Source organism: Somniosus microcephalus, chromosome 5 (assembly GCF_052327205.1).
Source record: "Somniosus microcephalus isolate GS21.2 chromosome 5, FLI_Smic_1.0, whole genome shotgun sequence".
In the NCBI taxonomy this organism is placed as follows: Eukaryota; Metazoa; Chordata; class Chondrichthyes; order Squaliformes; family Somniosidae; genus Somniosus; species Somniosus microcephalus.
Genome location: NC_140991.1, coordinates 272,311,941 through 272,335,291, shown reverse-complemented (window position 1 = coordinate 272,335,291; position 23,351 = coordinate 272,311,941). Strand labels below are relative to the sequence as shown.

The 23,351-nt window shown below is 45.8% G+C and overlaps 1 protein-coding gene across 3 annotated transcripts in view; it reads left to right on the top strand.

The window, feature by feature from the left end:
- The window catches only part of tdp2b (tyrosyl-DNA phosphodiesterase 2b), a 71,160-nt gene extending 51,598 nt beyond the window's left edge, over positions 1-19,562 (top strand). For all 3 annotated transcript variants that reach the window (XM_085988948.1, XM_085988947.1, XM_085988946.1), the window contains 4 exons: positions 2,412-2,503; positions 8,113-8,231; positions 15,271-15,441; positions 18,544-19,562. In XM_085988948.1, the coding sequence (XP_085845074.1) occupies positions 2,412-2,503; positions 8,113-8,231; positions 15,271-15,441; positions 18,544-18,822 (661 nt within the window). In that variant the 3' untranslated portion in view covers positions 18,823-19,562. The remainder of the gene's footprint in view (positions 1-2,411; positions 2,504-8,112; positions 8,232-15,270; positions 15,442-18,543) is intronic.
- The last annotated feature ends 3,789 nt before the right edge of the window (positions 19,563-23,351 follow it).

The window sequence follows — 23,351 nt, the reverse complement described above, 5'->3', positions numbered from 1 at the left end:
CTTCACTGTTAGCTAGGTATTCCTCACTGTTAGCTAGGTATTCCTTACTGTTAGCTAGATATTCCTCACTGTTAGCTAGGTATTCCTCACTGTTAGCTAGGTATTCCTCACTGTTAGCTAGGTATTCCTTACTGTTAGCTAGGTATTCCTCACCGTTAGCTAGGTATTCCTCACCGTTAGCTAGGTATTCCTCACTGTTAGCTAGGTATTCCTCACTGTTAGCTAGGTATTCCTCACTGTTAGCTAGGTATTCCTCACTGTTAGCTAGGTATTCCTCACTGTTAGCTAGGTATTCCTCACTGTTAGCTAGGTATTCCTCACTGTTAGCTAGGTATTCCTCACTGTTAGCTAGGTATTCCTCACTGTTAGCTAGGTATTCCTCACTGTTAGCTAGGTATTCCTCACTGTTAGCTCGGTATTCCTCACTGTTCGATTATTGACTAATTCAGGCTCATTACTTATTACTAAATTTAAGATGGCCTGTTCTCTTGTTGGTTTAAGAACGTGTTATTCCAGAAAACTATCCCGAATGCACTCGAGAAATTCACTGCCTTTGGGACTCGAGTTGTGCTGCTTATCCCAGTCTATGTGAAAAATAGCCTCCCAATATAACTGCTCTTGTTTTTGCAGCAGGTTTCTTTCATCTCTGCCTTTATGCATCTGCTACTTTTTCACTACTATCTGGAGGTCTATAAATAATTCCCACCAAAGACTTGCATCCTTTTCTTTCCTCAATTCTACTCAAATCGTTTCTATTGCCTGCTCACCTTTACTGATATGCCTTCTTTCTAATGCTGTAATAGTGTCCCCATCAATATTGCCACTCCTCCTCCATTACCAATTTCCCTGTCCTTTCTAAAGACCTTATAACCTGGAATATTTATCTCCCAGTCATGCCCAGCTTGTAGCCAGGTCTCAGTGATGACCACTGTCATACCCTTATGCTTCTAATTCACTTGTTTTATTTCTTATGCTCATGAATTCTTGTATAGAACTTTTAATTTGGCAATAGACCCTGTCCTGTTATGCCTGATGTTTTTAACGCACATTTTAACTTATTACACTCCTTGTATTTTATCACTTATGTTGCATTTTTATCAGTTACAGGAAACTTTGTGCTATCTGGCACTGACGGGACCGAGCTGTTGCCGTTCCCTCAAAACTGCCGGACACACCAGCGTTAATGTTGAAGCATACGGAGCTTTTCATCTCCGTATCTGACAACAAACACTGTTGCTTAGCAACAGCTTCTAAACAGTCGGCCCGTACCTTGGAAGCGTCTCTCTGAAGCTGTTGCTAAGCTACAGAGACTTTGCAGAGCCTGACTGTTGAAAAAAAAAAGCCACGAGAAGAAAAAAAACCTTAACAATACGGCTCCTGATTTTTGCCGGTGGCTCGAGCTTGCCAGACATTTAGCCTCCGGATAACACAAAGTTTCCTGTATTTTACTATTTCCTGTATTTTTTCTGAAGCTGAAGTATTTACCTTTAACAGTATTGATTACCTGGACTTTGCTCTCCTTTTTTATTAATTGTTAGGCTATTTTTATTTCTGCCTGAGTCCTCTTTCCCCACCCCTTTTAATGGTTTACGGTCCTTTCTACAGCCCTATTTATCCTTTCAGCTAGGACCTTGGTCCCAGCCTAGTTCAGGTGCAGCCCATCCCAGTGGTGCAGCTCCTTCCTGTCCCAGTACTGGTGCCAGTGTTCCATGAAATGGAACCCCTCTTTCCCACAACAATCCTTTAACCACCTGCTAACTTTCCAAATCTGTTTGTCCCTATGCCAGTTTGCGTAATTGAAGTGCCTTCAGCTGCCGAGGCCCTAAGCTCTGGAATTCCCTCCCTAAACCTTTCCGCCTCTCAACCTTTCCTCCTATAAGATACTCCTTAAAACCTACCTCTTTAACCAAGCTTTTGATCATCTATCCTAATATCTCCTTATGTGGCTCGGTGTCCAATTTTGTTTGGTATCGTTCCCGTGAAGCCGCTTGAGATGTTTTACTACATTAAAGGCGCTATATGAAGTTGTTGCATGTGGCTAGGGCAATAATCCCAAGATTATTACCCTCGAGGTCCAGCCTTTTAATTTAGCTCCTATGTCCTGGTCAGCAGGACCTCCTCCCTATTCTTTCCTATGTCGGTCGGTCGGTCGTCCCAACATGGACCACGAAAACTGGATCTTCCCCTTCACTTTCCAGCTGCACGAGATATTCCTTCCCCTCCTTCTCTGCAAGGAGCCTTTGGGACATTTTTCTATGTAATTATGGTACTATATAAATACGTGTTGCTGTCATAGTGCATTTGGGTTTGACGGGGTTTGTGAGCCCTTCATAGATTTATATTAAAATATCTGAAGATTATTAGTTTTGGAAGTTCAGTAAGAATGTCTAATCAAACTTTCCTTTTTAAAGGTATACCCCTGATATAGTGTTTCTGCAGGAAGTTATTGAACCCTATTACCTATACTTAAAGAAGCGAGCAGTGAGCTACACCATTATTCCAGGTATGAAATAAGCCCTCGGCTGTGACATAACCCTCGAGGACTTGAGTATCTGTGCCTGCATGAGGAAAAAATGGTTTGCGGCTTTAATTTTGAAATATTGCAGATTTTGAATTGATCGATGGTTCGTCGAGAGTTTACACTGACCATTCCAGTTTCTCCCTGCTGATGTTCTATAATCACAATTATAGCGGGCAATTTAAAGGTTGCAACACTCGTCCACCATTGGTAGCCGTGTCTTCAGCTGCCTCGGCCTTAAGCTCTGGAATTCCCTCCCTAAACCTCTCTGCCTCGCTACCTTTCCTCTTGTCAAGATGTTCCTTAAAACCTACCTCTTTGACCAAGCTTCTTCTGGTCATGTGTCCTAATATCTTCTTATGTGGCTCGGTGTCAAATTTTGTTTGATAACACTCCTGTGAAGCGCATTGGGACGTTGTACTATGTTAAAGGCGCTATATAAATGCAAGTTGCTGTTGTTCAGTACTGAGAGGGTTAACAGGAAAAAAATTGGGTCATTCAAAAAGCCACCTACTAGCCTTTCAGCTACATTGCATTAAAATACAACTTTTTTCTGCTCTCCATTTCATGCTGTTTTGATAAATATCATTCAGAAGGAATACAGTTCGCCCTGCCCCAGAACAATTTCCCAGTTTTATTGGCATGTTTTCAGTTCCACAGAAAATAGTTACATGGATGTAGGTATTTTGTTAAATGTGTGTTGTATTAATTCTCTTTGGTGGGGGGGGGGGGGGGGGGAGTGGCTATCATCCACCAATAGGTTAGAAAGAGAAGCACTTTTGTGGTACATCAAGTAGCGAGCGTGAGGTGTTTTTGATGGCTGAATTTCCCTGGGGCCAGCGAATGATAGCTGACCAGTGCAGTCGCTAAATGTAAAATATGCCAAGGCTATCTCTGGAAAAAGAAACCACCTCCAAATTTAATTTTGAGGCAGCAGTTTTTCTGTATTAAACATCTAATGAGTAAAATGCAGACTTTCAGCCGCTAAACTAACCGTCCTGACGCAGACCTGAGAAGTGACCGTACTTTATAACGGGCAGCTTATCAAAATCCTTTATTAAAAAAAAATTAAAAATTGAGACAGTTTTATTTTACTTAACACTTGCAAATAGCCAACTGTTTAAACTTAGTGGAAAGTGGAAATAGCAAAGATCTTAACACTCATTTTGGCCCGTAGCTCAAAAAAGCCTTTTATCTGGCAAATCGCAAATAGCGCTTTAATATGTCTGCTGCCTCTAGGTGGAGTGTCTCCCTAAATCAGAATGTCAAGCTTCAGAAGGGAAAGAAATAATATTTAGTCATACTCCTCATGAATAAGAGAAGAGAACAGTTGAGAAAAATACAGGGGTGTTACCCCTTTTAAAGAAATTTCAGTTGTATTACTGTTTTTCTTCTGCAATTACTATCTATCTCGGTGTGAAGTGAAATAAGTACTCATTGCAAATTACTTTCAATTTGTTAAGTAACCCACTTATGTAAGTAAATTCAGAAATGTCATCTGGTGAATATGGTTTGCTTTTAAACACTACTTGAAGTCATGATGCATCAACAAGTACATGGCCAACATTCATTCTGAGTGGCTCCAGTACCTCCCGTCAAAGCTCGATTTTTGCGACGCTGACGTTGAGAAAGTTGGATTGTGATTGCTGACCCACTTACAGGGTTCAAACTCTCCTCAGTTACAAACAATCAGCGGCTTGGCATGTGATCAGAGCAGGGTCAGCGAAGTGAACTGGCTGTTGCACTGGGTTGAAACATCATCCTTTCATCTATGGGACCTGGGTTTGAATCCGACCCAGGCTGGTGGGATGAAGGTCTGTTCTTTACGCAGGTTGCAAGAGTTGAGTCGAGTAAGTATACACTTTGTTTCCACAGGGTATGGGTTTACATTGGGGAAAAACTACCTCTGAATTCAGAAATACTTCATTGGCTGTGAAGTGCTTTGGGACGTCCTGAGATCATGAAAGGCGCGTTATAAATGCAAATTATTCCATGCCTCATTGGCAGTCTTACTTAGGATATCTCGCTTTTGCACTAGAGGCTGCTTTTTTCAAGTTGGAACTAAGGCCTTCCTAATTGCTTGCTGTACCTGCATGTTAACTGTGATTTGCATACAAGGACACTCAAATCCCTTGCATACCAATGTTTACTCATCTCTCACACTTCAAAAAAAAATTCTGCTTTTCTATTCTTCCTACCAAAGTGGATAATTTCACATTTCCCCACATTATACCCCATTTGCCACCTTCTTGCCCACTCATTTAACCTGTCTAAAAATCCCTTTGCAGCCTCTTTGTGTCCTCCTCGCAGCTTACTTTCCGACCTGGCTTTGTATCGTCAGCAAATTTGGATACATTACGCTCGGTTCCCTCATTAAGTGATTGATATAGATTGTAAATAGCTGAGGCCCAAGCACTAATCCTTGCGGCTTTACTGGACCTGGGAGTGGCTGCAATATTGATGTGTTCCAGTGCTGTCACCCTGAATTACAAACATTTACCCACCTGAAGAAACCAATCAAAGCTGTGGGTGGAGGAGTAGCAGTCCCAAACAGACTTAGGCTTGCTTATCACTGCCAGTAAATGCAGTTCTCCAGAAAACCTGCTTCTAGCCAATAAACCTCTTGGTCCTCTTTAGCAGGCTGCAGAGAAACCCATCTACTTTTTGTTGACTTTGCACAGCCCAGAGACGCAGATCAGTGGACTTGAGGATTTCTTGTGTCTACTCTACTCTACTCTGCAACTCATTCTACAAGATCTTGACTGGAGTACCACCACGAGAGTTGCCCCAGCCGGATCTCCATGTTTAAGAAAGAATGAACTTGCATTTATATAGAATTTGCCTTTCACGGCCATAGGACATCCCAAAGCCATAATGAAGTACTTTTTGAAGTGTAGTCACTGTTGTAATGTAGGAAATGCAGCAGCCAGTTTGTACACAGCAAGGGCCCACAAACAGCAATGAGATAAATGACCAGGTCATTTGTTTTAAGTGTTGGTTGAGGATGAATATTGGCCAGGACACCGGGAGAGCTCCCCTGCTCTTCTTTGAATAGTGCAGTGGGATTTTGTACGTCCACTTGAGAGGGATTCGGTTTAACGTCTCAACCGAAAGACGGCACCTCCAACAGTGCAGCACTCCCTCAGTACTGCATTGAAGTGCCAGCCTGGATTATGTGCTCAAGTCTCTGGAGTGGGACTTGAACCCATGATCTTCTGACTCAGAGGCAAGACTGCTACCACTGAGCCAAGGCTGACACCTTATTGAAGCTTTGAGTGATGAGCTGCGACAGCTGTGGCTAAAGATTCTGTATTTTCCAAAAAGTTGGCAGAGTCTCTGCAAATAAGGTTCATGCACCACATCTCTTGCTTGTGGGACTCTGCCCCTAGTGTGCAAAAGTTTAAAAACTAAGCTAGCCATCAGAAACCTTCAGAAACTGTACAGGAGCAAAGATCTGGGAGTCAAAGTACACATCATTAAAAACTAGTAGACAGGTACAAAAATAAATCAAAAAGACTAATGATATGTTGACCTTGATCTTAAGGGGGTTGGAATATAAAAGTGAGGAAATGATGCCTTGGTTGTACAGAGCCTTGGTCGGAACCCAGCTGGAGTACTGCTTTCAGTTTTGGGCACCATACCTCGGGGAGGATATGTTGGCCTTGGAGGTTGTGCAGCGCAGATTCACCAGAATGATACCGGGACTTAGAGGGTTAAATTATGAGGGCAGGTTGCATAAACTTGGCTTGTATCAAATATTGAGAGGTGATTTGATTGACATGTTTAAATTATATCAAAGGATTCAATAGGGTAGATGCAGAGAAACTATTTCCTCTGATGGGGGAATCACAAACGAGCGGATGTAATCTTAAAATTAGAGCTAGGCTATTCAGGAGTGAAATCAGGAAACACTTCTTCACACAAAAAATAGTAGAAATCTGGAATTCTCTTCCTGCAAAAGGTTGTGGATGCTGGGACAATTGGAGCTTTCAAGATTGAGATCGATTAGATTTTTGTTAGATAAGAGTATCGAGGGATATGGGGCAAAGGCAGGTAAATGGAGTGAGGTACAGATCAGCCATGATCTAACTGAATGGCAGAGCAGGCTCGAGGGGCTGAATAGCCTAGTCCTGTTCCTTATGTTCCTATTACTTGCTGAGCTGGAGTGTGTGGTGCATTCATTGGCCTGCAGGAGATCTGTTCCCTGTTGGTGCCTCATTTCGTTTTTTTCCCCCCCAGGTCTTTCTCTGCTCCTAAACGATCTTTAAGATCAATTTCATGAGGCATCTGTCCTTGTTGTCTCTGGCCGTGTCCTGTTATTGTTGCCCCGAAGAATACACAAAAGGATTTGAAACACTTCAGGTTTCAGAGTGTACTTGACAGTAATATTTATCAGAGTGGTGAGAGGATAGATGGTGGTTGTCTTGGTTACTGCTTGATCACACAAGCTAAGTGTTGATAACAATTGTTGGAATGAGACTGGCGTGAGGTTATAGATTGACTGTGACAGTCAGTGGTGGTGCAAGATTAACCAACAAAATCTTCAATATTATGTTGGGTCAAAGGTGTAGAAGTTTACGTGTTACTAATCTGTATTGAGAAACTGCAAGTGCGTCAGAGTAAATGGAGTGATAACAGCCCACACGTTGATCTAATAATACCGAGTGGTGAAGGTGGCAAGGTCGATTAATGAAGCTTGTTTTTTTTTTGTTATTGATTCATTTTGTTAAATATACTTTATTAATCAGTCAATCAAATCAAATATAGACCACAGGTGACTGGAACTAAATGTGGTAATGGAGTGTATCTGTCTTCCAATCTTGCTTTTAGGTACTTGTTTAAGCTTCTGTATTTGGCAGTGAGAAAAGTTAATACACTTGCTGTACTAACGTCTGTGCTGCAGATTTATTTCAGTATTCTGAGCAGCTTTTTTTTTTAAGAATAAAAGCGTACTTGTATATAGATCTCTAGAACTCTCTACTGAGATTCATTCTCTACTTAAAATGAGCTGCTGGCAGAGTGAACCTAAAATTCCTTTAAGGTAAAGACCTCCCTCAGACACTCCTTGTTGCATATATATACTTAGGATACTTGAGTCCAACCTTCATTTGAAGAATGCTTAATTTTGGTGTGTAATCAAACACGCATTTGTCTGATTTGTTAGTGAGTGCACACCTTGGCTGAACACAGAGCAGACAGAGTCTGAAGTCTTGCGCATCCCCGATTTTCATCGCTCCACCATTGGCGGCTGTACCTTCAGCTGTCTAGGCCCTAAGCTCTGGAATTCCCTCCCTAAACCTCTCCGCCTCTCTACCTCTCGCTCCTCTCCTGTTAGCCGCTCCTTAAAACGTACCTCACCTGTCCTAATATCTCTTTATGTGGCTCGGTGTCAACTTTTGTTTAATGTTGCTGTGAAGTGCCTTGGGACATTTTACTATGTTCAAGGTGCTGTATAAATACAAATTATTGTAAACTGTGAATTTGACGAGGTTGCGTGGAGTGGAGCTGTCTTTACATTGGAGGGGGAAGAGGGAGGAAAGACGTTATTTAATTAAGAAACTTAAAAGTATGCATTCTTTTGTTTATCTGTTTAGCAAATGAAGGTAGCTACTACACAGCCATTATGCTGAAAAAATCCCGAGTGAAATTATTGAAACAAGAAATAACACCTTTCCCAACCACCTCCATGCAGAGAAACCTCCTCACTGTTCAGGTAGGAACGATGCAAAGTGATCTCTCTCGGGAGAAAAATCAGTTATCTATTGTCGCATCACTCAAAGCATCCTAGTCATTTTTTTTAGGGGGGGAAAATCCTTTGCAGTGTTAACATTTAAAAAATAAATCTTCTTAATCTCACTTTGTAAAAGTTGTAAAAAAAAAAATCAAGCTCATTGCTAGGTGAGCATAATGTGTGTTGCCTAATGATACTCTGTACTTGTAAATAGATGTGTTTTGAGTAGAATTAGAGAAGGTGGAATGAAGAGTTACATCAGCAAACATGCTTTAATTGAATGAGAATTCTTCATGCATCAGGTTATCTCAAGAGCTTCCAACCACCTCTCCCTTACCTATACAGCAGAAGGGTACGGTAGCATAGTGGTTATGTTACTGGACGAGTAATCCGGAGATGTGAATTCAAATCCCAGTCGGGAACTGCTGCTGCATGCCTTTTTTTTTAAAAAGGCTGAATATAGTGACACCACAAGTCCCAGCTAGAATGGAGATGATTGGGTAATTCCCATGTCAGTCACACTTGGAGACTGCACTGCTGTAAGTGACTGGGATTGATTTTACGCACATAATTTGTATCATGTAACTATCCTCCACTCACTGCATTTTGCTGGAGAAATAATTCTGCTTTTATTGAGAGACTGCTGTAGTTTCGGTCATGAGTTCTCTTTGCTACAATTCGTAGAAACTCTTTTTAAATAGACTCTGTTTTTCGTAAAATAGACTCTGCTGTAAGTCCTGCCATAAATCGTGCCCCGCACCCAACTCATTGGCTGACACAGTGGTGTCGATATGCTCTTTAAAAAAAAACCATAAGGATGACGCTGAGTTGCCCCAGTGTTTTCAACAGAATAAACACATTTTCTCACTGGTCTCCCTTTTTTTTAAGGGGCACAACTAACAAAGGAACCCGAAACTTAATGTACTTTCAACAAAACAAAAGGAAACCTATTAAGCTGAATCATAATATTGTTAGTGTCTGTCAGACACACTAAGGGCTGGATTTTCATTAAACTGTCGGGAAGGCGGTGGGACTACAACTTTCTGGTTTTAGTCCCGCCTCCATCGATGTCCGGTCAATCGACGCGATTTTCCCTTGATTGACCTCGTTGAGCCTGTCCAGCGGGCTCAGCAGGCCAATTAAGGGCCACCCGGCAACAGGTGACGTCACAGACTGAAATTTCATCTGTCAAGAGTTTTTGACAGATGAAATATCAGTGTTTCACAGCTGTTTGAAGCTGTCAAACACTGACAGTCTGACTTCTAACCTGAGTCCTTCTACGCAGACTCAGTTAGAACTCTCACCGACACTGAATGCTGAAGGCTGTCACTTTTGACAGATCGCAGCCATTCAGCTTTCAGTTCCGGCTGAGTGATGGACTCCCGACGCCCAGAGGAAGAAAAGCTGTTAAGGTAAGTACAGGCAAGTAAAACTTCTTTACACACTTTAGACACACCAAACACACTTACCTTTGCACTCATGCACCCATCACTCACCTGAACACCGACATCGCGACCCCTCCAAGTCCTTCAACCCGACGGCCCGCCTGCTCTAACCTGGCGTGGTTTGGAGCCGTCGGGAATCCCACACAACACCCCTCAAAATAGGGATTAGGCTAAAAACTGCCTGTTAACTACCTGTTAACAGGCAGTTAATTGGCACTAATCCCTTCCCGCCTTGGGTCGGCGGGTCCCAGTGCGGGGCGGGTACTGATATACCTATCAATTCCTCCAATAAAAGGCGAAGAGTTACGAAGGTGACTAAAGGTTTTTATTGACTAAATAACAGAGCCCACTCTCGTGGGTGATCCGATCCAAGCAGGAGGAATACCAGCCAGTCGCTCACCTTTATACCTGGCCTGGTGGGTGGAGCCAAGGCGGAGTCGGCAGTGGTCATCCCAGGTATAGCAGTGTGGCAAGAGGCGACCTCGTACCGTGATACAATAGTGGTCAGTGATACAGTTATAACGAACAGTGGTGAACAGTGCTAACTACTAACAGTGATACGATAGTGAACGTGGTTTACCACATTCACCCCTTGTTTAGAATTAAGTCCGGCGGGGTGAAGTGTACTACCAATTCTGGTAGGTCAGTCTGTCCGGAGGCTTCGTAAGCCTCTCCGATCGCCGCAGCGGTGGTGTTGCCTTATCCGGTGCTGGTGCCTTATCCGGTGTTGATGCTGGTGTTTGCGTGGTCGGCGAGGGCTCGTGGGGTTCCGGCATGCCGTCTACCTGGACTGAGGTTGGGGGGGTTGGTGGCGGTGTTTCCGGATCGGCTGAGGGTGCGAGGTCTCGTAGGGAGACAGTGTCCTCCCGCCCGTCTGGGTACGCCACGTAGGCGTACTGGGGGTTGGCGTGCAGGAGGTTCACCCTCTCGACCAGGGGGTCCGTTTTATGGGTCCTCACGTGTTTCCGCAGCCAGACCGGCCCCGGGGCGGTCAGCCAGGTTGGTAGAGTGGTTCCCGTAGTCGACTTCCTGGGGAAAACGAACATTCGTTCATGGGGGGTGGTGTTAGTGGCCGTGCAAAGTAATGACCGGATGGAGTGCAGCGCTGTCGGGAGGACTTCTTGCCAGCGGGAGGTTGGGAGGCCCTTAGACTTTAAGGCTAAGAGGACGGCCTTCCATACCGTCGCGTTCTCTCTTTCCACCTGACCGTTACCTCTGGGGTTGTAGCTGGTGGTCCTGCTTGCTGCAATACCTCTCTCTAGGAGGAATTGCCGGAGTTCCTCGCTCATGAAGGAGGAGCCCCGGTCGCTGTGTATATAGTTCGGGAACCCGAACAAGGCGAAGAGGGCATTCAGGCACTTAATGACCGTGCTACTGGTCATGTCGGGGCAGGGGAAGGCAAAGGGGAAACGGGAGTATTCATCAACGATGTTGAGGAAGTACACATTACGGTCAGAGGACGGGAGGGGCCCCTTAAAGTCGATGCTCAGGCGCTCGAAGGGGCGGGTGGCCTTGATCAGGCTTGCTCGGTCAGGCCTATAGAAGTGCGGTTTGCACTCCGCACAGGTCTGGCAGTTCCTGGTCATGGTCCTGACCTCCTCGATGGAGTAGGTCAGGTTGCGGGCCTTAATGAAATGGTAGAGTCTGGTGACTCCGGGGTGGCAGAGCTGGTCGTGGAGGGTCTGAAGCCTATCGATATGCGCGCTGGCGCATGTCATTCGTGAAAGGGCATCAGGGGATTCGTTCAGCTTGCCTGGCCGGTACAAGATCTCATAATCGTAGGTGGAGAGCTCGATTCTCCATCTCAAAATCTTGTCATTCTTGATTTTGCCCTTCAGCTTGTTATTAAACATGAAAGCCACCGAACGCTGGTCGGTGAGGAGGGTAAATCGTTTGCCTGCCAGGTAGTGCCTCCAGCGCCGTACTGCCTCCACGATCGCCTGGGCCTCTTTCTCGACCGACGAATGTCGGATCTCGGGGCCCTGTAGGGTCCTTGAGAAGAAGGCCACTGGCCTCCCCTCCTGGTTTAGGGTGGCGGCTAAGGCGAAGTCGGATGCGTCGCTCTCCACCTGAAAGGGGATGGACTCGTCCACTGCGTGCATCGTGGCCTTGGCTATGTCTCCCTTAATGAGGGAGAAGGCCGCGCACGCCTCCTCCGTGAGGGGGAAGGAAGTGGCTTTCAGGAGGGGTCTGGCTTTGTCCGCGTAATTGGGTACCCATTGGGCATAGTAGGCGAAAAGCCCCAGGGTTCTCCTAAGTGCTTTAGGGCAGTGGGGGAGGGGTAGCTCCATGAGGGGGCGCATTCTTTCTGGGTCGGGGCCGATGATTCCGTTCTCCACTACGCAGCCGAGGATGGCAAGGCGCGTGGTGTTAAACACGCATTTCTCCTTATTGTAGGTGAGGTTCAGCCGTTGGGCCGTACGGAGGAATTTCTCCAGATTCGCGTCATGTTCCTGCCGGTCGCGGCCGCAGATAGTGACGTTATCTAGGTAGGGGAATGTAGCCTGCAGTTCGTTCTGGTCAACCATCTGGTCCATCTCCCTTTGGAAGACCGAGACCCCATTAGTGACACCGAAGGGGACCCTAAGGAAGTGGTATAGGCGCCCATTCGCCTCGAAGGCGGTATACTGGCGGTCCTCAGGGTGGATAGGGAGTTGGTGGTAGGCCGACTTCAGGTCGATGGTCGAGAATACTTTATACTGTGCAATCTGATTGACCATGTCAGATATGCGGGGGAGGGGGTATGCGTCCAGCTGGGTATATCTGTTTATGGTCTGGCTGTAGTCGATGACCAGGCGGTTTTTATCGCCGGTCTTTACGACTACGACCTGGGCACGCCAGGGGCTGCTGCTCCCCTCGATAATGCCCTCTTTCAGGAGGCGCCGCACCTCAGAGCTAATGAAGGCTCTGTCCCCGGCGCTATACCGCCTGCTTTTGGTAGCGACGGGTTTGCAGTCAGGGGTAAGGTTAGCAAACAGAGAGGGTGGCGGGACCTTGAGGGTGGAGAGGCTGCAGGTGTTACGCGGTGGGCGGTTTAACGTTTGCTGGTTGTTGACTGTGAGTGGGGGGAGGGGTCCACCGTATGCTAGGGTTACGCTTTGGAGGTGGGATTGGAAGTCCAGCCCTAGTAGGACGGCAGCGCAGAGATGGGGGAGGACGAGGAGTTTAAAGTTTTTATACTCCGTGCCCTTAACCGACAGGGTCACGACACAGTAGCCGCTGATGTCCGTGGCGTGGGACCTCGATGCCATCGAGATTCGGCTGCGCGTTGGTAGGACAGAGAGGGAGTAGTGGCTCACCGTGTCTGGGTGGATGAAGCTCTCCGTGCTTCCGCTGTCGAACAGGCAGGTCGTGGCGTGGCCGTTCACTTTGATGTCCATCATTGACTTGGACAGATGGTGCGGGCGGGCTTGGTCCAGGGTGACGGAAGCTAGTGTGTAGCTGAGCGAGTCGTTGTCATCTGCGGGCGAGGCGGTCGGGCGTGGTGAGTAAAATGGCGTCTCCCACGAGGTAGGGCCCCATGAGGCACTATTGGGGTCGGTTGCCTTAATCAAAGATGGCCGCCCCCATGACTCATGTGTGGGGATGCTGGCCTCAGTTGCCCTAAACAAAGATGGCCGCCCCCATGACTCATGTGTGGGGATGCTGGCCTCAGGTGCCCTAAACAAAGATGGCCGCCCCCATGACTCATGTGTGGGGATGCTGGCCTCAGTTGCCCTAAACGAAGATGGCCGCCCCCATAGTTCGCATGCGGCACTGCTGGCCTCTGAGGATCCGCTCCTGCAGGCCTTGGAGAAGTGGCCTTTCTTCAGGCAGGTTTTACATATGGAGTTCTTGGCTGGGCAGCGCGACCTCGGGTGCTTCTCCTGGCTACAAAAAAAACAGCCGGCGGCCCGATCGCGGATGCCCGATGTCGGGGCCGGTGCCGGGGGTGGCGGGGCCGGTCGGGTCCGGGACGCCGACGCAGAGGTAGGTCCCGGGGGCGGCGCTGGGAAGGGTGCTGTGGTAGGGGTCGGGCCCGAGTCCCAGGGTCGCGAGCAGTACCTGGTGAATGCTTCCTGATCTTGGTGGGCCACTTCCAGGGAGATAGCGAGGGCTTCAGCTTTTTCCATGCTGAGGTCTTTAGCTTCCAGCAGTCTTTGCCGTGAGTACTCGGACCGTAGGCCTTTCAGGAATGCGTCGCGGATATTATCTTCAGTATTTTCGGCTGCCGACACCGATTTAAACTCACAGTTCCTGGCGAGTGCATATAGCGCCTGTGAGAATTCGGCTACTGATTCTCCTGGCTGTTGCGGCCGTGATCTTAGGAGGTGCCTAGCGTACATGTAGTTTACCGGGGTCCGGTACTTCTGTTTCAGCAGGTTGATGGCGGTCTCGTAGGTAGTCATGTCCTCGATGAGAGTGTATACTCTCGGGCTCAGTTGTGCCTGCAGGACACTTAGTTTGGATGCCTGAGGGACGCTGGATTCTCTCAGGTATGATTCGAAGCAGACCAGCCAGTGTTTAAAGTCTGCGGCTGAGTTTGCTGCTCGTGGGTTCAGGTCCAGGTACGGCGGTCTGAGGGCTCGCAGCCAAGCTGGCTGGTGTGGCTGTGCTCCTGGGAGCTGCGCTGGTGGCTCCTCCGCCGGTTGTGACTCGTTGTCGGACATCATTAAATTTAGTCAATAAAATTGATATACCTATCAATTCCTCCAATAAAAGGCGAAGAGTTACGAAGGTGACTAAAGGTTTTTATTGACTAAATAACAGAGCCCACTCTCGTGGGTGATCCGATCCAAGCAGGAGGAATACCAGCCAGTCGCTCACCTTTATACCTGGCCTGGTGGGTGGAGCCAAGGCGGAGTCGGCAGTGGTCATCCCAGGTATAGCAGTGTGGCAAGAGGCGACCTCGTACCGTGATACAATAGTGGTCAGTGATACAGTTATAACGAACAGTGGTGAACAGTGCTAACTACTAACAGTGATACGATAGTGAACGTGGTTTACCACAGGTACCTGCCTCCCTTGAAACTTACGTGGAGGCAGGTTTTGGGCGGGATGGTGTCGGGACCCCCGAATTCGGGATTTTTGCCCCCCCTGCACACCTGAAAGCCCGCCTCACGGCACACTGAAAGTCTGGCCCTTATTCTTTGCAGTGCCCACTGGGATATAGTGCAACTATTAAAATTTGAGGGGGAAAAGACAGAGTCCAGTTTTACTGGTGGCATCTTAAGAAAACTCAAATAACAACAGTAAAGTTTAAAATCTGACCCCCGATCAAAATGTACTATTGGATGCTTATAGCCGATTCCCATCCCTTGTAGCTGAGGAAGACTTCAACATTGCACTTCAACTCCCATTTCTAAAGAAAATTAAAAAGGTCACGCCGAATTAATTTCCAAGGGAAGCGGAATCTTTTACAAGATATTGGAATATACTTGAGTACCTTTCAATGGCTTTTCATGTGAAGGAGACAGATTGTGATGTGTGATATTCCAGCATTGTAGAGGCAGTTTCATAGAATTACTGAAAAAGAATGCGTCAAACAAATGTCCTTGTCCTGCCTCCCCCCACCCCCCCCCACCCCCCGGTTACAGGTAAACATTGCGGGGAATGAACTCTGCTTAATGACTTCCCACCTGGAGAGCACTAAGGCACATTCTCAGGAACGGTTGAGACAACTGGAGATTGTACTGAAGAAAATCAAAGAAGCATCGGAGTGTGCCACGGTAATATTTGGAGGAGACACCAATCTGAGAGACCAGGAGGTGAGTGCGTTACAAAAAGTACGTTTGGGTTTCAGCAGTTTTGCCTAGCTTACAGAAATATGGATTGAATTATTTTATATGGGTCAGTTTTGAGTTTTGTTCTTTGTCATTCGTTGCGACCTCCTTACACTAATAAATACTGGGGAGAGAAGGGCAGTGGAGAGCAGGAAAACCATTAAGACATTAGTGATCCACTGTAGCCATGCAAACACATGACCTTCCCACCCTCTCATTTCCATGAGTAAAGCTTTCTTCTGGTAATATACTTCAGTTCTTGTTCTCTTTTGGTTGACCAAGAAGATTCATCCCTCTAATTCTTCATTTACCTTGGCATCTCTACTACACTTTTTCAAACTTGATCGTGGTTTACACTGGGAGCTTTGACCTTTTACCTATATTTAAGAGACATTATGGGTGGGGCTACATGATCACTACTACTTATAAGACCACCCTCGGAGCCTACTCTTATTTTCTTTGTACCTGTGTTCAAGAGCCAGAATGGGATTCATTTTTCCCACTTGGAATAAAATTTCACATTATTGCTTTGTTGTCATCTAATAATATGGCAAACAACCATTCATCATTTTCTCCCTTGGTGTCAGCTGCATGTTGATGAATACTGGTATGACATTAATTAGTTATTGGCAAATGGAACACACATGCTGGAGTTTTTCAATGACGATGGGAAACTCTAAGAATCCAGCTTAGAGCACTATACTCCAAAGTGCTTGACCACATGAACAGTCAGATGAAGGCATTGGTGTATCTCCTGTAATGACCTGTTCAAATGAACACTTGTTCCATTTTGGTGATGGTTAGCGACATCAGACCAGTATTCACGACCTGTACAATAAACCGTTTACTAAAACTGTCGAGCAATATCTGACCTCGTAGCCAACGAGTCCAAAAGGGAGAGGATCACTGGAAGTATCGGATGTTGGGTCCCCAACTCTTACAATCTATATTAACGATTTGGAGGAGGGGACCGAGTGTAACATATCAAAGTTTGCAGATGATACAAAGATGGGAGGGAAAGTAGTGAGTGAGGAGGACATAAAAAACCTGCAAAGTGACATAGACAGGCTAAGTAAGTGGGCAGAGATTTGGCAGATGGAATACAATACTGGAAAGTGTGAGGTTATGCATTTGGCAGGAAAAATCATAGAGCAAGTTATTATCTTAATGGCAAGAAACTGGAAAGTACTGTAGTACAAAGGGATCTGGGGGTCCTGGTGCACGAAACTCAGAGTTAGTATGCAGGTGCAGCAAGTGATCAAGAAGGCCAATGGAATGTTGGCTTTTATTGCTAGGGGGATAGAATATAAAAACAGGGAGGTATTGCTGCAGTTATACAAGGTATTGGTGAGACCGCACCTGGAATACTGCATACAGTTTTGGTGTCCATACTTAAGAAAAGACATACTTGCTCTCGAGTCAGTACAAAGAAGGTTCACTCGGTTAATCCCGGGGATGAGGGGGTGGTCATATGAGGAGAGGTTGAGTAGATTGGGACTCTACTCATTGGAGTTCAGAAGAATGAGAGGTGATCTTATTGAAACATATAAGATTGTGAAGGGGCTTGATAGGGTGGATGCGGTGAGGATGTTCCCAATGATGGGTGAAACTAGAACTAGGGGGCATAATCTTAAAATAAGGGGCTGCTCTTTCAAAACTGAGATGAGGAGAAACTTCTTCACTCAGAGGGTGGTAGGTTTGTGGAATTTGCTGCCCCAGAAAGCTGTGGAAGCTACATCATTAAATAAATTTAAAACAGAAATAGATAGTTTCCTAGAAGTAAAGGGAATTAAGGGTTACGGGGAGCGGGCAGGAAATTGGACATGAGTCTAGGTTCGGAATGGTCATGGCCCTGTGGGTAGTGGAGTGGGCCCAGGGGCCGTGTAGCCTGGTTCTGCTCCTACTGTGTTCTAATTCTGTATTAGATTTCAGGAGATGGTTTTATTCCTGTTCCTGGCTGGGGTGGAGATCGCCTTTACAGAAGGTAAGTACTGTAGAAAATATAGGGACAGAGTGATCTCCTGGAAGAGTTTCGATCGCCTAGATGGGTCGGAGAGGAATTTCCCAGATTTTTTCTCCCAAATTGGCCATTGGGTTTTTTATCTGGTTTTTCGCCTCTCCCGGGAGATCACATGGGTTCGGGTGGGATAGAGAGTGATAGAAGATTTAAGGTTAGGATCAGATCAGCCATGATCTTATTGAATGGTGGAGCAGGCTCGAGGGGCCGATTGGCCTACTCCTGCTCCTATTTCTTATGTTATAACGGACTTTCATTGCTCTAGCAAAGCTTGGCGCCTTGTTCTCTTGCTTTATCTTCATTTCTATTGGAAAGCACCATCATCCATCCAGTGTTTCTCACCCCTCACCCCCGATGGCATATCCAACCAAGGTCATGAACTTTGTAAGGGAGGAGCTATGGGATGAACATGGAGCTGTGGGATGAGCATGGCTCAGTGGGGGAAATGTCACCTGAACACACACATTGCCTACACTGTGACTGTTAATCTGTCATTGTGGTTTGTTTCTTTTTCGTAATCTGTTGCAACTAAACGGTTTCATTGATTTCTACTACATACAAACATTTGCTGAGATGATTTTTACCAAGATGGTTTTACTATATAATGAAGTGAAGGGACCTGCTCTTCAGCATCGCTTTGTAAAGATCCTTCGGAATTCTGGAATTTTTTTTGCAACAGTGTGAATTTAATATCTACACTTCCATAACCCCTTGGCTGCTTTCCAGAGGACCACCTTTTTACTTCATTAATTGATAACATCTGATTTTATTTCACACGAGTGAAAGAAATGATCAATTTTGGCTTGGGCGTGTTTTGAAAATAACAAACAATTTTCAGTGCTAGAGCAGACACGGGCAGCCTGTCCAGTGTTACCTTGCTTCTTGTTGGAAAACACTTGGCTTCCACCCAGTGCCAGCCACTGATGGGCCAGTCCAACAGTGAACTTGGTGAGGGAGGGATTGTGGGGATGAATATCTTGCAGTGCGTTGGCACGAACATAAAGTTGAGTGTGACTGCCATTGGTGTATTGTGCCGAGTTTTCTTTTCTCACCATGAGCTTTCTTCACAGGTTACAGAAGTTGGAGGTTTGCCAGCTGATATCTCGGATGTCTGGGAATTCTTAAACAAACCCGAACACTGCCAATATACCTGGGATACTAAAGCTAATAATAATCTGAAGGCACGTTATACTTGCAGGCTCCGCTTTGACCGTGTGTTTTTCAGGGCTGCCAGCGAAGGTCAGATTGTCCCACAGCAAATGACCCTCATGGGACAAGACAAGCTGGAATGTGGACGGTTTTGCAGTGACCACTGGGGCCTCTTATGTGACTTTGATGTCATACTGTGAGACGGCGACTGTGGTGGTTAGGGTAGAAAGCAACACTCAAAATGCAATTACACTTGAAAGCTCTACTTGTATGATTGTGGTAACTAAAATATTCAGGGTTCTTTCTGAGTTGATCAGGTGTCTCATCAGGTTTTTCCTGCTTAAAATGATCGTGCCACTTTGGCACTTATGTTTGCAATCTCATTCTGAAGGGCCAGAGGGATAGGGTCGTGAGGGAAATGGAAAAGTTCACGCTGCTGTGATATGCGGTGTGTTGGGCTTAAGCCACGTTGTTGGAGCAGGGCTTCCAATGGACTGGGAGTGCTTGATGCTGAAACCGAGTGCTTCCAGTGGTAACGTGCTCCATTCCTTAGCACATCTCTTGCCTTGATGAGTAGGAAAAAACTTACAATTTAATTGCTGAAAGAAATTACATCATGATATTGCTACATCAGCAATTTTTAAAATCGCTATGCCAGAATGCCTTTTAAATCACTGCCTCATCTCTTCTATCAGTGTAGCTGTGTTGAAGACCGTGGAAATGTTTGTGTGTTTGTGCAGAATGTTCATGGCTCCAAGAGGCGTTATGCCTGTAAAATGTAATCGTAAGTCTAGCAGTTTTTGAAGGTAAAGGTGGGAAAACTCCCCTTTCCCTTCAACATGTTATTACTAAAGCCCAATCTTTGCTTTTAAGTACTTTTCTGATTTATGTCATGATTTTAATGTTGCAAATAAAGGTAACGTTTATCTACAAAAAAAAAGTCACAGTACATTTTCTTTATTTTTACAAAGAATCTATTGATGAGTGAAGTGCAAGTGTTCTTTTTTGAAATGGTACGTTGATGTCGAGTGGTAGAAGAGCAAAGGGAAGTCCCCTTTCCACAGCTGTCCTGAGTTTCTGATTTCCTTGTGCTGTGCGGAAGGAAAATCAGATGGGAGTATATTTGCAAGGACACAAAGATCCCTAGAAACTGACCAAGGAAGAACAGCATTGACCGAGGCCCTGGGAATAGGTTAACCAAGCTTTCTGTTGCAGGAGTGGTGTAGCTGACTGACGCCTGTCTGGGAGAGGGTTATTGTGCATTTGGTTGCAGCCTGCAAGCTAGCTGTATCCATCCCATTGCCAATCAGTTGGTAAGTGAGGGGAAAAAATTGTCGTTTCCCACCTGCAGCTGTTGAACCTTCCTGCTAAGTACAGAGCTAACAGCTCGTTAGGAGTTTACAGTTCTTCCTCTGGTGCTGTAGTCTGCCAATCTTGTTTCTATGCCCATTATATTGTATGTTTTTAGTTTTCAGTATTTTAAGCCTTTTAGTTGTAGCCTCTTTTTAAAAAAAAAAAAAAAAAAAATTAGATTCCTCTTAATTCTTCTTTGTGGAAAAATATGTTGAAGATTGGTTAAGCACATCCTTTTTCTGATATTTCTGGTTTTGATGCAAGAAATTCTATATTGATGGCGCTGATGTGTACCATTGTGATATTGATACAAACCGCTTATACAATGGACAGTGCATCTTATTGTTACAAAGAGAGGGGAACCTTTTGGGGTAGTCTACAAATGTCAGGTTTTACAGGCTACATAACTCGTGATGGTGATGGACAGACCTGTTTGTGCTTTACACAATGGGGAAGTGTTTCTTGGCACACTGGCAGGCATCAGAAATGCTGCATTGACATGAGAGTTCCTGTCAAGTTCCAGCCCAATGTCATGTAAAACCCCTCCTAAAGTATCAAAAGCAGTGCTGAATAGAAACTGAGGCAGATTGAATTAATGTACCACTGTTTGCTGTCAGCTGTGGCTCAGTGGGTAGCACCCTCGCCTCTGAGTCAGAAGGTTGTGGGTTCAAGTCCCACTCCAAGGACTTGAGCACATAAAGCTAGGTTGATACTCCAATGCAGTACTGAGGGAGTGCTGCACTGTTGGAGGTGTCGTCTTTCGGATGAGACATTAAATCAAGGTCCCGTCTGCGCTCTCAGGTGGACGTAAAAGATCCCATGGCACTATTTCGAAGAAGAGCAGGGGAGTTATCCCCGGTGTCCTGGCCAGACACCCAGCTCTACCTCACTACCTCTTCTCTCGACCCCTCCACGGTGTCTAAGTTGTCAGACTGCTTGTCCGACATACAGTTCTGGATGAGCAAAAATTTTCCCCAATTAAATATTGGGAAGACCGAAGCTATTGTTTTTGGTCCCTGCCACAAACTCTGTTCCCTAGCCACTGACTCCATCCTTCTCCCTAACATCTGTCTGAGGCTGAACCTTGGTGTCATATTTGATCCTGAAATGAGCTTCCGACCACATATCCGCAGCATAACAAAGACCGCCTACTTCCACCTCTGTAACATCACCTGTCTCCGCCCTTGCCTCCGCTCATCCGCTGCTGAAACCCTCATCTATACCTTTGTTACCTCTAGACTTGACTATTCCAAGCACTCCTGGCTGGCCTCCCACATTCCACCCTACGTAAACTTGAGGTCATCCAAAACTCAGCTGCCCATGTCCTAACCCGCACCAAGTCCCGTTCGCCCATCACCCCTGTGCTCGCTGACCTACATTGGCTCCCGGTTAAGCAACGCCTCGATTTCAAAATTCTCATCCTTGTTTTCAAATCCCTCCATGGCCTCGCCTCTTCCTATCTCTGTAATCTCCTTCAGCCCCACAACACCACCACCACCTCCCCCCCCCCCGAGATATCTGCGCTCCTCTAATTCTGCCCTCTTGATCCCTGATTTTAATCGCTCAACCATTGGTGACCGTGCCTTCTGTTGCTTAGGCCCTAAGCTCTGGAATTCCCTGCCTAAACCTCTCCGCCTCTCTATCTCTCTTTCCTCCTTTAAGACGCTCCTTAAAACCCACCTCTTTGACCAAGCTTTTGGCCACCTGCCCTAATTTCTCCTTATGTGGATCGGTGTCAAATTTGTTGTCTTAAAATACTCCATGGGACGTTTTACTACGTTAAAGGCACTTTATAAATACAAGTTGTTGTTGATGATGATGGGTTTAGATGAAGAAGGGTGGGAGGAGGCTCGTGTGGAGCATTAACACCAGCATAGACCGGTTGGGCTGAATGGCCTGATTCTGTGCTGTAAATACTTTGTAATGTTTTTAAGTGTGGACTGTTCAGATTGTAGGTGCAACTGGTGACTGAAAGAATGCCGTGGTTCTGAGCGGGAATGCTTGTAGAACTGGTGCCAAATTGTTTTGCATTATGTTGGCCGGGCTGACGGAACAATGATGACTGCCATTGTCAGGTAGACTTGTGTGCAAGTTAATGACGACGACAAGTTTACAGCATTGCACTTCAGAATGATTTTCATAATCTCAATGTACTGGGAACCAGGAAATATCCAAATATTGCTACATATTGCGCAAGGAATTACAGTTGCTTATCAAATTTTGAAATGTTAAATTCACTCTAGTCATGGGCCAAATCATGTTTACTGTGCTAGGATGTAAAAGTAATGCAGCATATCATGAGCTTTCGATATTCCCCTTATGATTATAAGCTTACTTATTTGCTGTGCTTGATTTATTCAGTTTCCCTCACTAATGGCATAAAATTCTGCATTTTGTGTTTTTGTACATGGGCATACATGATGGGCCATTCAAAAGCTCGGGGTGTCCCAAAACACTTTACAGTCAATCAAGTACTTTTGACATGCAGCCATTTATAATGAAGGAAACACAGCAGCCAATTTACGCACTGCAAGGTGCCACAAACAGCAATGTGATAATGACCAGATAATCTGTTTTAGGTGTTGGTTGAGGGATAAATATTGGCCAGGACACTGGGGAGAATTGCTCTGCTCTTCTTTGAATAGTGTCATAGGGTCTTTTACATTCACCTGAGAGGGCATCCAAAAGATGACACTTCGACAGTGCAGCACTCCCGCAGTATTGCACCAAAGTATCAGCCTAGATTTTGTACTCGAGTCTCTGAAGCGGGACTTGAACCCTAACCGCCTGACTCGAGCAAGAGTGCTACCACTGAGCTACGGCTGGTACCTATCAGGGCACGTGTACCAACTTGCAATATGGGGACAGTGTGGCTAGTGGCTGGCAAGGTTACCACAACCCTTGCCTGTTGTGCCTCTGGCTGATGCTGTTCTCAGTTAATACACTGGCCACACATGAGTCAAAAGGGTAACTTGATGCGTAGGTTAACATATCACTGCATTTCCCAACGTACAGGAATCTTGAGAGAGAATGAGTAACCTTGCTTCCATTCCATGCAAAGGTGTGGAGATGCCGGAGTTGGACTGGGGTGGACAAATGTAAGAAGTCACACAACACCAGGTTATAGTCCAACAGCTTTATTTGGAATCACAAGCTTTCGGAGCACTGCTCCTTCGTCAGGTGAAGTGGAGAAATGCATAAAGACACAGCTTATATAGTCAGAGAATCATGTCAGATGTTTACAGGTAATGTTTCCAACTGCCATTTATCACACCTCGGCAGAGATAATCACAGCAATCAAAGGTGTGAATGGTGTCCAAACAGGTCAGTCAGGAAAACATTACATCAAAGAACAATGAGGTGGGGTCACAAGGGG